The 13,459-nt window shown below is 46.5% G+C and overlaps 2 protein-coding genes across 22 annotated transcripts in view; one reads left to right on the top strand and one right to left on the bottom strand.

Moving 5' to 3' along the window:
* KIF9 (kinesin family member 9) overlaps positions 1 to 2,911 on the bottom strand; it is a 55,683-nt gene extending 52,772 nt beyond the window's left edge. For 2 of the 16 annotated variants that reach the window (XM_073787873.1, XM_073787870.1), the window contains exons 1-2: positions 2,624 to 2,886; positions 1,419 to 1,661 (exon numbers count right to left, since the gene is read on the bottom strand). In XM_073787873.1, the coding sequence (XP_073643974.1) occupies positions 1,419 to 1,605 (187 nt within the window). In that variant the 5' untranslated portion in view covers positions 1,606 to 1,661; positions 2,624 to 2,886. Of the gene's footprint in view, positions 1 to 1,418; positions 1,662 to 2,623 lie in introns of all 16 variants that reach the window. The other 14 variants (XM_073787874.1, XM_073787867.1, XM_073787876.1 and 11 more) reach the window with 12 other exon arrangements.
* Positions 2,912 to 2,928: 17 nt separating this feature from the next.
* KLHL18 (kelch like family member 18) overlaps positions 2,929 to 13,459 on the top strand; it is a 52,521-nt gene continuing 41,990 nt past the window's right edge. For 2 of the 6 annotated variants that reach the window (XM_033864824.2, XM_033864825.2), the window contains exon 1: positions 2,929 to 3,227. In XM_033864824.2, the coding sequence (XP_033720715.1) occupies positions 3,099 to 3,227 (129 nt within the window). In that variant the 5' untranslated portion in view covers positions 2,929 to 3,098. Of the gene's footprint in view, positions 3,228 to 10,544; positions 10,650 to 13,459 lie in introns of all 6 variants that reach the window. The other 4 variants (XM_033864827.2, XM_073787881.1, XM_073787880.1 and 1 more) reach the window with 4 other exon arrangements.

Consider the following 13,459-nt stretch of genomic DNA (forward strand, 5'->3'; position numbering starts at 1 on the left):
AAAAAACAGACTTTGAATAGAGACAATGCCTGAGGGTCAGGATGTGTGCTGCATCGTGCACTTCTCTTTTGATGTCCCTGACAGGGTTGGGCCAGTTCCATAAGAAATGAGGCATTTGCCCCTAAAATAACCTGTACTTTCATGGGGTAGGACAGAGGACTTGAGGCTAAAGAAAACTCCTGGATACTTCTGAAAAAGACAACCAGCAAAGGAATTGCTGAATTTATGAAGAGGTAGGAAAACATGAGGGATAGGGAGCTGACTCAATTTCATCTTCAAATTGGTAAATAGCAATATCATCACCGTTGTTCAGGAAAAAATTGTTTGTTTGTGCTACTGCAAAGTGTTCTAACAAATAAACTGATCAGATGGTCAATATTTTTAAAAAGCTAATTTTCAAGACCTTGACTGTTAAAAAATTAATGTCCCTCCACATTTCTAGACACAACTTGTGGTGACCACTTGATTTCCTCATACAATTATCTTAGCTATCATCAAGTGGCATTAAGTATCTCTATAGAAGCAAATTAAATAGAGACAGGCCCTGCTCTTTCAGTTTACAGTTTCCATGAAGTGGGCAAAATAAAACTCTAACCCCTATTACAAACCCTTCAGATGTCACATTAAATAAGCAAACTACTTTCACACCTGCCTACTGTAGAGTGTGAGTCCACTTCCCACATTCCTCAAGTAATTACTTCATGGAAGTCTTTTCCTGGCCACTGTGGGATCACTCAGATCTTTTAATTTTTAGAAAGTGAATCTGTAAGGTATTCAGGTGAGTAAGGATAATGGCTTGTCCAATTTCAGGTCTAGGATTTTTGTTTGCAAAATTGAGCTCTAGAAATAAAAAGCCACAAATAGCTCTAACAGGACTCCCAAACTGAGGAAACTTAAGAGATGATCTCATCTCCAAGTTCACTTTGATCTAGGCTTTTGGGAAGTGGAGAGTGGAGAGAGGTGTGCTGACTCAAGCAAACACTTACACTCAATTTCTAAAGTTCTGGGAACCATTCCCCATACCAGTCCGATGGCCCATCCTCCTGCCCAGGAAAGTTAAGATGCTGCCCAGGGTGCCCTCTGAAAGGGACCATGAAGAAGTAGGGGGTTGCTCAAGCCTCCCTCCTGGCAGCCCCTACCCACAGACAGCCCAAGGGCAGCACAGGCCAGCTTCAAGCATTACCCTCCCCTCAGAGCCTGCCCCTTTTCTGCCCAGCAATTTGCCAACATGCACAAGTAGTCATTCTATCTGTGCTTCCCAATTCTCCCCATGCTCACGCCCATGGCTCCAGGCACGCCAGGAGCCATATCCACCTGACACAAGCCTTCTCTATTAACTACATCCCTCCTGCAAATCCACTACCCAGCAGCCCCTCAACACCCAGTCATTTGGAGACCCCATGCCAACTTGCACTTACTGAAATAATCCTTGTTACCGTTCTTACGCCACATCATTTGAGTGGGTTTCAGATCCCAAATTAAGTTACATGCTGTTTGAGGGACAGGACTGTGCCTTTTATTTCTTTTGAGTCCCCCCTCAAAGTCCGGAACAGTGCCCAGCACAGAGTAGGTGCTTAAGAAATGGTGATTGGTGGTGATGGTCATGACTGGAAGTCAGAGGGTGGCGGAATCTCCATATGTGGGTCCATCTTCGGTCACAACTGAGAGAGTCCCAAAGGGCACATGATGTCACTCGCCTCCCTCACCACCTCCAACCCTGAGCCCACAGCCCTTCCAGGAGGACACTGGGTTTCCAGGCCCACTTGCAAGAAGCCAACTTCAGCCCCTCACCACGCTCTCCCTTTTAGTAGGGTCCTTCTCTCTCAGGACCTTGTGGGGAATGCCTCTCCCTCGTGGACACCACCCTTAGATATTTCTGGTGTAAATAAGTGAACCTTTGAGTGGCCACCAAGAGCCCTCTCTGCTGAAAGGCTCACAGTTTCCTCATTTGTTTTAGGGGTGGGAATGAACAGGTTGCCACCAAGCACCCCTGAAAGCTCAACAAAAGGAGAGGACCAGGTGGGTCCCTATCTTCCAGCGTTCCTGTCCAGAACAGAGGCTCTCAAGAGAACACTCATAGCCACCAGCAAGGTAGCAGCATCTGAACCCCCCAAAAGAGGGTCCAAACGCACCCGGCCTTGGACTAAACAAAAGACTCGGACCCAGGCCAAACTGGTCTTTCTCCTTTTTCTAACCCAACATGCTGGACCCCTGTGTGGTGTCTGGGAGGCAGTGGGCCTTGGGACCATTCCTGTGCCTCTCTGGAGCGATTTCCGCATTTGTAAAGCGAAGGGCCGGGATGGCAATCCCGAAGCCCCCTCCAGTTAGAAAACTGAATACAGAAGAGTCCAGAAGACCAGAGATCTCTGAACCTCAGGGGCGACGTAGGACCCTCGTGGGGCCAGGGAACGTTAGATCCGAAAACCCTAAGCCGCAGCAAGGCTTAAAGGGTCCCCTCGACGCCTCACCCTCCTCCGCCCGGGTTTCACAGATCAGCGAGCCAAAGCTGGGGGACTCCCGGGTGGAGCGGTGTTCAGATTCCAGCAGCTGCCCGCCGCCCGGGCGGACACCCCCTTTCCGGCCTTCCTTCTCCCCACCCGGACCGCGCGTGACTCCTGCTTACCGCTCCGGAGGCTGGAGCCCTTCCGCAGCCCGACCACTGCATTAGCAGCTACAGAAGAAACCCGGCAAGCTCGGCTGCCGGGCTGTGTACACAGTCGCCGTGGCAACAGGCTGCTTCCGGAGATTCCGGAAGTAGGGGTGGTAGCGGAAATGAAGTCCGCGGTCCTCTGTTAAGATACAAGTAAGGCCAGGGCCGAATTAGGAGGACGGGAGATGGGACCGATTAATCTAAAAAGACTGCGGCAGCTGCAGGCGCGAAGCCAGGGTAGGGGTAGCGGGGGAACGAAGGATGCGCAAGAACCAGGAAACGGGGCAGCCGGGCTTCCGGCGCAGAGCAGTTTGAGACTACGGCGGCCGCGCAGCTCCGTCTAACTCCAGCCTTGCGCTCCGAGCTGCCGTCCACAGGCGCCCTCGCCCCGCCCAGTTTAGCTTCGAGCCAGCCGGCCAGGCCTGCGCAGTCGCGGCGGCCGGGGAAGATGGTGGAGGACGGCGCGGAGGAGCTGGAGGACCTGGTGCACTTCTCCGTGTCCGAGTTGCCTAGTCGCGGCTACGGCGTCATGGAGGAGATCCGGCGGCAGGGCAAGCTGTGCGACGTGACGCTCAAGGTCCCGGGTGCTGGGCGGCGCGGGGCTGAGGGCCAGGGGACCGAATGGGGAGGGAAGAGAGGCGGGGGATAAGGGAAGAGAGGTCTAGAGCTCAGCGGGGTGGGGAAAGGAGGTTGGAGGGAGAGCGAGTAGGGGAGAGAGGGGTGCTGACTGGGAGAGGGGGATTGGGGCTGAGTGGGGAGACGGACAGGGACAGCCTCTCAGCCCTTAGAAAGAAAGGCTGAGAGGTGCGCCGCTGAGGCCCTCAGAGTGGAGACATTGGGGTGCCCGCCTCCCTTTTCTGTCACTCAGACGAGAGAAAATGGACTTGCAGCTCCTCTATGGACGAAGGGGCTGTGGCTCTCCCTACATTTTGATGGGCACTACGGAAGCCCATTTTCTTGCCACTACAGACGTTTCTTTGTGCCCCTCGAAGTTAGCTGCGCTGTGGTAGAGGCGTGGGCTTTTCCTGAGGAGTCATTGCTTGCCCTTGACAGATAGATTACTACCTTGTCTCTTAAGAGCTTTTAAAATCGCATCTGGAAATCTTTTGAGGTGGGCAACCACTCTGCCTCGCACTAGAAGGCACACTACCACCACCAGCAGCACCACAAAGGTCTCGGAGAATGGGCTGATGGGCTGCGTGGGGAGAGGGCTCTCTTAACCACCTGTTCCCTATTGGCATTCTGGGCGCAAGAGCCAGGCTTCCTCCCGTGCTTTGCATCCATTCCTGCTAGAGAGGCATGCTGTGCTGCTCCTTGGCCTAGCTGTTGAGCCAGGTGGGGCTCTCCAGGCGGGGAGATGCTGCTGCAAACCCTGTTCCCTGTTGGGCTTTGGCTAGAAGGCTGTCAGCATCTGTGAAGGACCCTGTTTAAAAAATAAAACTATGCAGAGATCTGTTTGCTCTTTTTATTTTCGACAGCGTTAAGGAAACTTCCTCTTCCACATATTTGAGTCAGACCTCTGGAGACAGTAAAGTAGAATGGTTAAGAGTGTGGCTTTGAGAATGGTATATAGTTCAACCAAAGACTAAAAAAAAAAAGTGTGGCTTTGGAGACAGAAGGATTTGGATTAAAATCCTTGGGAAAGTTACTTAATCAGTCTAAGCATCAGCTTTCCCAATGTAAAAATGGATGATTCCTAATTCTTAGTATTCATACGAGGATTAAATGAGAAAATTTGTGGTATTCTTTGCATAATGCCTGGCCTAAGGTTTTCATCACTCTAAACCCCTCCTGAAGGAGATTAGTTTTCCAGTAGAGGAGTGAAGTGGACTGAGGGGGGAGAGCATCTTTAGTGGGGAACCAAAGGGTTTGAGAAAAATGAGCTGGAAGGAAGCAGAGAAAGTAAATATAAATGAGAGATTTTTGTCCACGGTGATTACATGGTAGTAGATGTCGAGGCTACTAGAGATTTGTAAACAAAAGAATGATCTGGTTGTGGCAGTAACACTTGGGGTGAGTAGAGACTAGTGAAAAGCAGTAATGGGGGCGAATTTTTGGATTAAGATTTAGGCTGTAAGGGTAAGCCAGGGAAAGCTTATACGACACAGAGAAGCAAATAGGGAATGTTAGAGTGAGATGGTCACACTACGTAAGTTAAATCATTGCATTTTGCCTCTGCACTTAATGCACATCTCAAGTATAGCAACCCCGTAGCATAAAAATGCTTGTGTGTTTTTTTCCATTGAAATACTTTTTGTTCACTCAAAGGGACAAGTAAATTATCAGAAGTGATTCCAGCTGAGAATGTCTGTCTAAATTGCTATATTAGTTTCAAGGATCTGGGACATAAGGACCAGTATAAAGGCATAGGCTAGAGCTGGACAGGACTGTAGAAAGCTCTGCTTCATTGGTTTTCTATTCTGTGGAGCCTGAGGAGTAGTTCAATGCCCTGTGATGGTAGGGCCCAGAGAGAGGCCAAGCAAGCCAAGCTCTGCCTCATTTCACTCCCCTTCCCTAGAGCTGCTCTGTGAAATCTGTTTCAGTCTCTCTTTTTTTTTTCTTTAATTAATTAATTAATTAATTAATTAATATTTGGCTGCGCCAGGTCTTAGTTGCGGCATGTGGGATCTAGTTCCCTGACCAGGGATGGAACCTGGGCCCTCTGCACTGGCAGCACAGAGTCTCAACCACTGGACCATCAGGGAAGTCCCTCGGTTTCACTTTTTCAAGATAGAGTCTTTCCTGAAACTTCTGGTGATTCCAGACTTTCTTCCAAATAAATAGAAACTGAAAAGCTGGTTGGAAGCTTTTTGGTGTAGGGTGGGTTTATTGATTAGTGGGCCTCCCAGTGGGGCAGTGGTTCTCAAACTTTAGCAGACATTAGAATCACCTGGCAGCCTTGTTAAAAAACAGTTGTTCAGACATTGTTCACCCCAGAATTTCTTATTCAGTAGGTCTGGAATGGACCTGAGAATTCACATTTCTGATAACTTCCGCAGTGATACTATTCCTGGTCTCGGGCCACATTCTGAGAGCCACACCTGTAAGGTGGTGGACCTGTCCTTTTCTATGGGATATGTTCAGAGTCCATGGATCTTCCTTCAGGCTTCTGCCTACATGGAGTAAGCCTGGCTGTTATTCTAGGAGCTGATGGTGGGAGCGGACTGGGAGCTCTTGCTTCCGTATGCAGACTTTCCCTTAATCCCCCTGAATAGTACCACTTCATGTCTTCCTTGGTGCTCTGGTTACTCAAGTCTGGAGTCTCTGGTTCATCCTGTACAGAGAATAAACCTCCAGACTTCTGCTGGGGCAGCGATGGGGCACTTGCCTGGGGCAGGGAACCAGTACTGCCTGTTTACAGCCTTCCTTATGTTCACACCTTCAGAGGAAACCTGTATCTTCAACAGTTGAGTTTTGGAGGGTGCTCTGGAGTGACTTGCCATCTAGAGCACTCAGTATTCTCCATATAAGTCAGTTACTATCCATTTGTCTGCTTTTCATCTTCCAAAATATGGCGACATTTCTAATCTGTTCTCTCAGCTTCTTTGTACTTGGGAGCTTTGCTATTCCTTGATTGTCAGTCTGAGAGGTAGCACAACACAGACTGGAGCTAGATCGCCTGGGTTTGAATACTGGCTCTGCCACTTATTAGCAGTGAAAACTTGGACAAGTTCCTTAAATGCTGGTGATTCAGTTCCTTCATCTATAAAATGGGGATCATCACCTACCTAGTAAGAGTGTTGAGGATTCCACTAGTTAATGCACTTAAAACAATCATGTAGCAAATATTCGGTAAGTAGAAGATATTTATGAATAATAACTTAATGAGATTTCCTATTAAGGGGAAGTGAAGATAAATGCGTGTGTTCTGCCTGCCATTTTGAATTCGTTTTAGACTGGGTTTAATTCTAGATGGTTTTATCTAAACATTATGTTCATTGCCTTAAAAGCATTTGCAAAGCACTGATCTACTTCCATAGCTTGCATTTTACAGATGAGGACCAAGCCTAGAGGAAGAGGGGACTCATCCAAGGTCACAGATTAAATTGGGCAGAGCTAGAACTAGAGGCTAGACTCCTGGTGTCCAGACTCCAGGTCAGGTGTTCCTTCCTGCTCTCCTGTTGCCTCTTCTATCAGTGACAGTGACTGAACTGATTTCAGCTGCTACCATTTGAATTAATCTACCTCAGGTCAATTGTACTCATCCTTAACAACATGTCACCTTTTCTGTCTTTCCAAGTTTTAGGGAGAGTGTGACAGCATTAGCAAGCATGCCACTTTCTCAAAATTCACTGCCAACTCTTGAACCTCGCTTAATTTTCTTTTTGGAAATATTTGAAATTTAAATTCCTTAGGTGCCTGTTGGATAGTTAAGTAGAGGCATAACAGAAAAGAGTAATATTGATATATTGGATTTTTTAAAATCACATTTTATATCTATGGTGACTGGAACTTCTTTGAGAAACTGAAAGCACTGAACTCTCTCCCCAGAAAAATGCACATACTTACATATGTGCAAACTTTTGCATTCAGTCATAAGAGCAGTTCCCCTGGAGCCCATCTTTGGATCTTGGGTCATGAATAGAACTGAGTATTATTCTTTTATCAGGAAAAGCCCATGTCTTTCTCCTTGGCAAATCATTTTATCTTAAAGGTTAGAAGGATAGTAGTGCAAGACTTCTTGGCAGCCTGTAACATAAGACTTAGTCTGGGTAGAGAGGTTTGCAGTCACAGAGGCTCTTATCTCCTCTTCCCAACAGTTGGTTTCATCCCCTTTCCTCTGGGCTACCAGGAGCCCAGTGCTCAGGCCGCATCTGTCATGTTCATCTGGGTCCAGCAAATTGGGCAGACTCCCCAGATGCAATGCGTGTTCTCCACAATCTCTTACTGATGAGATTTAGACTCACCAGATTCCTATATTTCTATTCTTTCCTCACATACTCCTTTCTTTTTCTTTATTTGTGAGAGCAGAATGGGATCACCGCATATATATACTATTCGCTGACCCATAAGCTTAGAAGAGACAGGAACCTCCTCTACACACACACACACACACACACACACACACACACACACACACACACACACACACACACACACACACACTCTCTCTCTCTCTCTCTCTCTCTCTCTCTCTCTCTCTCTCTCTCTCTCTCTCTGTTTTGCAACCACTAATAAAGGGTTCCTCAAAGATCTGCTGGCATCAGTCTTGCCAGCATTTTCCCAAGGCCCTTGCTAAAGTTTTGAACCCAGATCTGAGAATTTAGCCTTCAGAAGGAAATATCTTTTCCATGGGTGAAAGGCACAGTATTAGAATATTTCCTTTTGCCCCACTGAATCCAGGTACACAATTTTCACTGAAACTGACTTCAAGAGCCTCACATTTGAGTGTGGAATCTTGCTTAATTTGCTGTCATGCTGATTTTGTGATGAAAGAGTAGGTGGAGAAGGGTATCAGGAAGTGAGGCAAGGACTTGTTGATGCATGCCATTTTTATGTTATGTGTAGTGTGGTGAGTTACACGGGTGTAATTATAGAGCTAGAATAATCATATTAAAAGGAGCCATAGAGGTCTTCTATCAAAGCCATCCATCTTACAGGTGAAAAAACACTGAGGCTTAGTGATATTAAGGGATTGCCCAAGGCACAAAGCTATATTATCTGAGATCCAACACAGCTGTTTGGTGGAAGCGTTGCTTTTACATCCTCTGTCAGATTACTCACCTGCCCTGCTAATGGTATAAAGCAGAGCAGGGAACAAACACCATCTGCAGTGTCATCTGTGAGCATGGAGGACAGTGATGTGTATGGCCAGATGCAACACCACTGTTCTATTTCAGGAGAGAAGACAGATGCAGGCTTTTTCTGCTAGTTTTCTGGACATATGAATTTTTGACTGTTTCGATTTGGAAATGACACTGTATTGGGAGATATTGTGCCTCTGAATATTGCTCATTCCCGGGGCTTTCTACTGTCTCTTTTCAGGTAATTGTGTTTCATTTTCAGCCTTGCCTCTTTTTTTTTTTTTTTTTTTTTTTTTTTTTTTGCGGTACGCGGGCCTCTCACTGTGTGGCCTTTCCCATTGTGGAGCACAGGTTCCGGACGCGCAGGCTCAGCGGCCATGGCTCACGGGCCTAGCCGCTCCGCGGCATGTGGGATCTTCCCGGACCAGGGCACGAACTTGCGTCCCCTGCATCGGCAGGTGGACTCTCAACCACTGCGCCACCAGGGAAGCCCGCCTTGCCTCTTTTTAATGAGTAATTAAAACTAAGGGCAAGAATGTGCTCCTTTAGAGCACATGCGCACATATCACAATGTGCACTTGTGATATGAATTCATATTCATCAAAACGTCAGTTTTTGCTCTTTTTTCTGTGAGTTATGTTGTAGGTGATGCTGTTAAATTTGGACACCAATTAGATGAATGAGAGAGTTTGATGTTTCCTGACACGTAGGTGGGGAAAGAGGGTTGGAGATTGTATGGTTAGGGCACTCAAGATGGCTGTTCTCTTGCTCTCTGTATATCCCCTGCCCGGCCAGTGCCTGCTTCACCTGTACCCTACTCGTATGACTGACCTTCCTACACTCTTTTCCCCACCCCAGCTGGTGATTGTTCTTATCAAAGGAGCCGGGAGGGGTGTGCCCCTCTGCTGGTTTCCGTAGTAACTAATGAGCCCACCAGACGTCAATTCCCCTATAACTAGTAATCTCCCCTTCCATGTGGGAGTGAAGACTGCCACCCTGTCCTGCCCGCTGTCTGCCGCACACGGTGGGGTGTCGCTCCAGGACCTTGCTTCAGACATGTAAGGTCCCCCATCCATTACACCATTGATGTCTCTGTTGCTGCAGACTCCGGGCTCTTTCTTTGGTCTTAAAGCTGGACAAGAGCAGGCCATGTTGCCTGCTGTGTGCAGCCCAACAGAGGTATCTTGGAAAATCAGTTACTAGCTGAGCAACATTCATGGCATTCATCCTGAGGCTTCTGGAGCTTGGCCGGCCAGTTGGGTGAATTTAAGAAGCCTGTGTTTGGGGATGCTTCTTACTGCAGGTGGTTCCTCTATTGTTTTGTGCATGAGATTCCATTGTTTGCCCCTTGGCCATGCCTGGTTCAGCTTGTGGGTTGGTTGATGGAAAATGAGACCACATTGTTTTTCCGAAGATGTGTTCCTGTAGCCCCTCCTGAATTACAAGTATGGCATCTACCTTCCTACTTTTGGTTTGTTGACTGTTGGCACTCACATTGCCTCCTTGGCATAGAAACCAGCCAGCTTCCCCACCATCAGTTTAGGCCTTTTCTACCCAAACAGCTGATCACATCATTACTTGTTCCTAGGTGGGGAGAAGAGAGAATGAACCAAGATGTGTGAACCAGGAGTTGGCAAGCATTTTCTGTAAAGAGCCAGATAGTAAATATTTTAGGATTTGTGGGTCATACAGTTTCAGTTGCAGCTACTGAACTCTGGTGTTATACCACTAGAGCAGCTGTACACAGTACATAAATGAATGGGTCTGGCTGTGTTCCAGGAAAATTTTATTTACAAAAACAGGTGTGGGCCAGACCCGTTGCCTTACCCATATTGTATACTGATATGGCCTTTGTAAAGTTTAAGGTTTTTGGAGTAGATTACACTTGCTTTATTGCCCCGGCGTATACTTCAGAAATCGGAAGCCTCTCTTGGTAAAGAGTACGGGTGAACCAGAAGTGAAAGACTTTCTTTTTCCAGCTTACCGCAGGTGATCATGGGAGTGTCCTGGTCGGTGACTGAATAACTGACATAGGAGAAGTCACTGTTATATTTTGCATCTCATCTTTAAAGTCTTGTAGCTCTGCTGAAGCTTGAGGCAGACTATTCCAAAGCATTAACTAAAGACACCGTGCTCCCTTTCTGTCTTAGTGGAAGCTGAGGATGCTTAGCTGCTTGCACAATGGCAGGCCAGAGGAGACCGTGATGGCTCCTGTGTTCCAGTGGACCTGAGCGGCTGTGTGCAGGGCCGTGAAGGTAAGGGCCAGAGTTTGGGCTTTTGGCAGGCAAAGTAGATCAGTAGTTCAGGTATGGCCCAACATGTCTGGGCAGTGTGCTGCATATCTGATGAGAACACAAAAATGCTTTTTAGAAAATAAGCTCAAGAACAGATATTTGTGCAGGCATGTTCATAGCATTGCTGTTCACAATATGCAAAAGATGGAAGCAGCCCAATGGCAAACTGCGTCAGTGGTTGAATGGATAAAATGTGGTACATTTTGTTCCACACATACAATGGAATAATGTTCCATATATACACTGGAATATTATTCAGCCTTAAAAAGGAAGGAAATTCTGACACATACTGCAACATGGATGAACCTTAAAGACATTGTTCTAAGTTTTGAAATAAGCCAGTCACAGAAGGACAAATATCATATGATTCTTCTTAAATGAGGTAACTAGAGAAGTCAAATTCATAAAAATAAAAAGTAGAATGGAGATTTCGCAGTGCTTGGGAGAAGGAGGGAATCGGGAGTTAGTGTTTAATGGGTACAGAATCTCAGTTTCGGAAGATGAAGAAGTTCTGGGGATGGATGGTGGTAATGGTTGTACAACAGCGTGAATGTACTTAATGCCACTGAACTGTACACTTAAAAATGGTTTAAATGGTAAATTTTATGTATATTTTACAATTAAAAAAGGAGAAGCTGAAGAAGACTTGTTAGCAAGTGGGCAAATGAGATTGCTCATAGTGCTTTGTGATTGGAGAGACACTAAAAACAGAATTTGTCTCTATCCAGATCCACTGATCAAAAACATTTCATACTAAACCTTTCTTCTTTAGCTTTTGCAGTAAGCTGCTTCAGCTGTTAAGAGCCACATTTTATTAGCTCAGCCCTGTGGCTGCACTTCAAGTGGTCACTTAAAAGGAATTGACTTCTAAGAGATACACATTTAAGTGATGCACACATGTTATAAGCTTATTTTTCCTGTACTGATTTGTAAAATCTAAATGTCATATAACCTTTAACAGAGCTATCCTGAGGATCAGCGAAACATACTATGCCATCCTGTCTTCCACTGAAGGTTTGTTGGCATAGTTTACAAGTTAAAAATGACTTTCAGATCTTTGTTCCAACCGCTGATTTTGGTCCTAAACACTAGACCTGCATTTCCATTTGTCCTATTGATCCTTATGCTCATTAAGTCTAAAATGAAGCCTCTTTCCCTTCTCAACAATCTCTTCTTTTGTTCCCTTTGTGTAAGGATGGCACACCACCCATCTAGTCATGTAGGATTGAAACTCTAGGATTGGCTTTGGCTTGTCCCCTCTCTTTTAGGTGTATTTGTGGCATTTATCATAATGACAGTTACATAATTATTTACAGTATTGTAACTCTGTGAGAGCAGGGGCTGTGACTGAATCATTTACTGAGGTGTCTGCATAACAGGTGCTCAGTAACCCACTGTCCTAATTCAGACCCTCTTCACCTTTTACCTAACCTGGGGTTTCTTTAGCTCTAGCAACTTGCTGAGAATTCTTATAAACCCTTTAGGGGATGATTCTGGTATAGCTAAGGGATTGTTTTTCAGCTCTGATCATGTTATTCTCCTCCTCTGAGTGACTTCCCTTTCATTCTCATTCAGCAGTGTATCAGCAGATATGTCAGCGCCTTCCATGAGCCAAGTACTGTCCTAAGTGCTGGGGCTGCAGCAGCGAGCAGAGTAGGCAGAACCTCTGTGAGTGTGAGCTTACCTTCCAGCCTGGGGGTGTCGGGGACAGGACGACACAATAAACAAATGAATAGATATAAAATGTCCAGTGGTGATGCGTACTATGGAGAAAAATAAAGGATAATAAGGAGACTGAGTGCTGTTTTCTCAGAGGGACCAGAGCCAGTCTCTCTAAGTAGAGACCTGAAGGAAGGGAAGGAGGGATCCATGAGTGTATCTGAGGGAAGAGTATTCTAGGCAGAGGGAATAATCAGCACAGCTGAAGCAGGAGCATAGTTGGCATTTTGGGGAAATAGCAGGCAGCTGGTGTGATAAGAATAACATGACCCAGGAGAAAAGTGGAAGGACACAAGGTCGGAGAGGTAGCCCCCAGGCCCAGCATAATTCCTTGCACAGTACAGTACAGCTCAGTAGATACTTGTTGAATGAGTGAGTGAATGAATGAATGAATGAAGCTAGACAGTATTTATTTATTTATGAATGAGTAAATGAAGAATCAGGGCAGGGCAGGGTGAGTCTTACGGGTGTATCTAAGAGAGGTAGGATGCATTTTCCATAGTTCATGAAGCAAGCACAGAATATCGTTTCCACTTTCCCCTTCTTGTCTGTTCAGGAGAGATAATGGTAATGGCCAGAGCAAGAGAGACCAATTCTGGCTTGTTGTTGAAGGAACGTCTGTTCTTCCACACCACAGAGAAAATCAGAGGTTAGAAACTTGTCAGGGGAGCAGGAAGTAGAACAGAGCTGCTCAGCTCTTGGTGGTTTTCAAAGGTGGTCCTACCCATGTTGGGTAAAGCTTGCCTTTTTTTTTTTTTTTTTTTTTTTTTTTGCGTTATGCGGGCCTCTCACTGTTGTGGCCTCTCCCATTGCGGAGCACAGGCTCCGGACGCGCAGGCTCAGCGGCCATGGCTCACGGGCCCAGCCAATCCACGGCATGTGGGATCTTCCTGGACCGGGGCACGAACCCGTATCCCCTGCATCGGCAGGCGGACTCCCAACCACTGCGCCACCAGGGAAACCCAAGCTTGCCTTTTTTTCCACATGTCCATAGGCTATCACTTTAAGTCAGCAAGACATCTGGGAAGAGCCATGGGGTAGTGGCAGTGCAG

This window comes from Tursiops truncatus, chromosome 10, assembly GCF_011762595.2.
Source record: "Tursiops truncatus isolate mTurTru1 chromosome 10, mTurTru1.mat.Y, whole genome shotgun sequence".
Lineage (NCBI taxonomy): Eukaryota > Metazoa > Chordata > Mammalia > Artiodactyla > Delphinidae > Tursiops > Tursiops truncatus.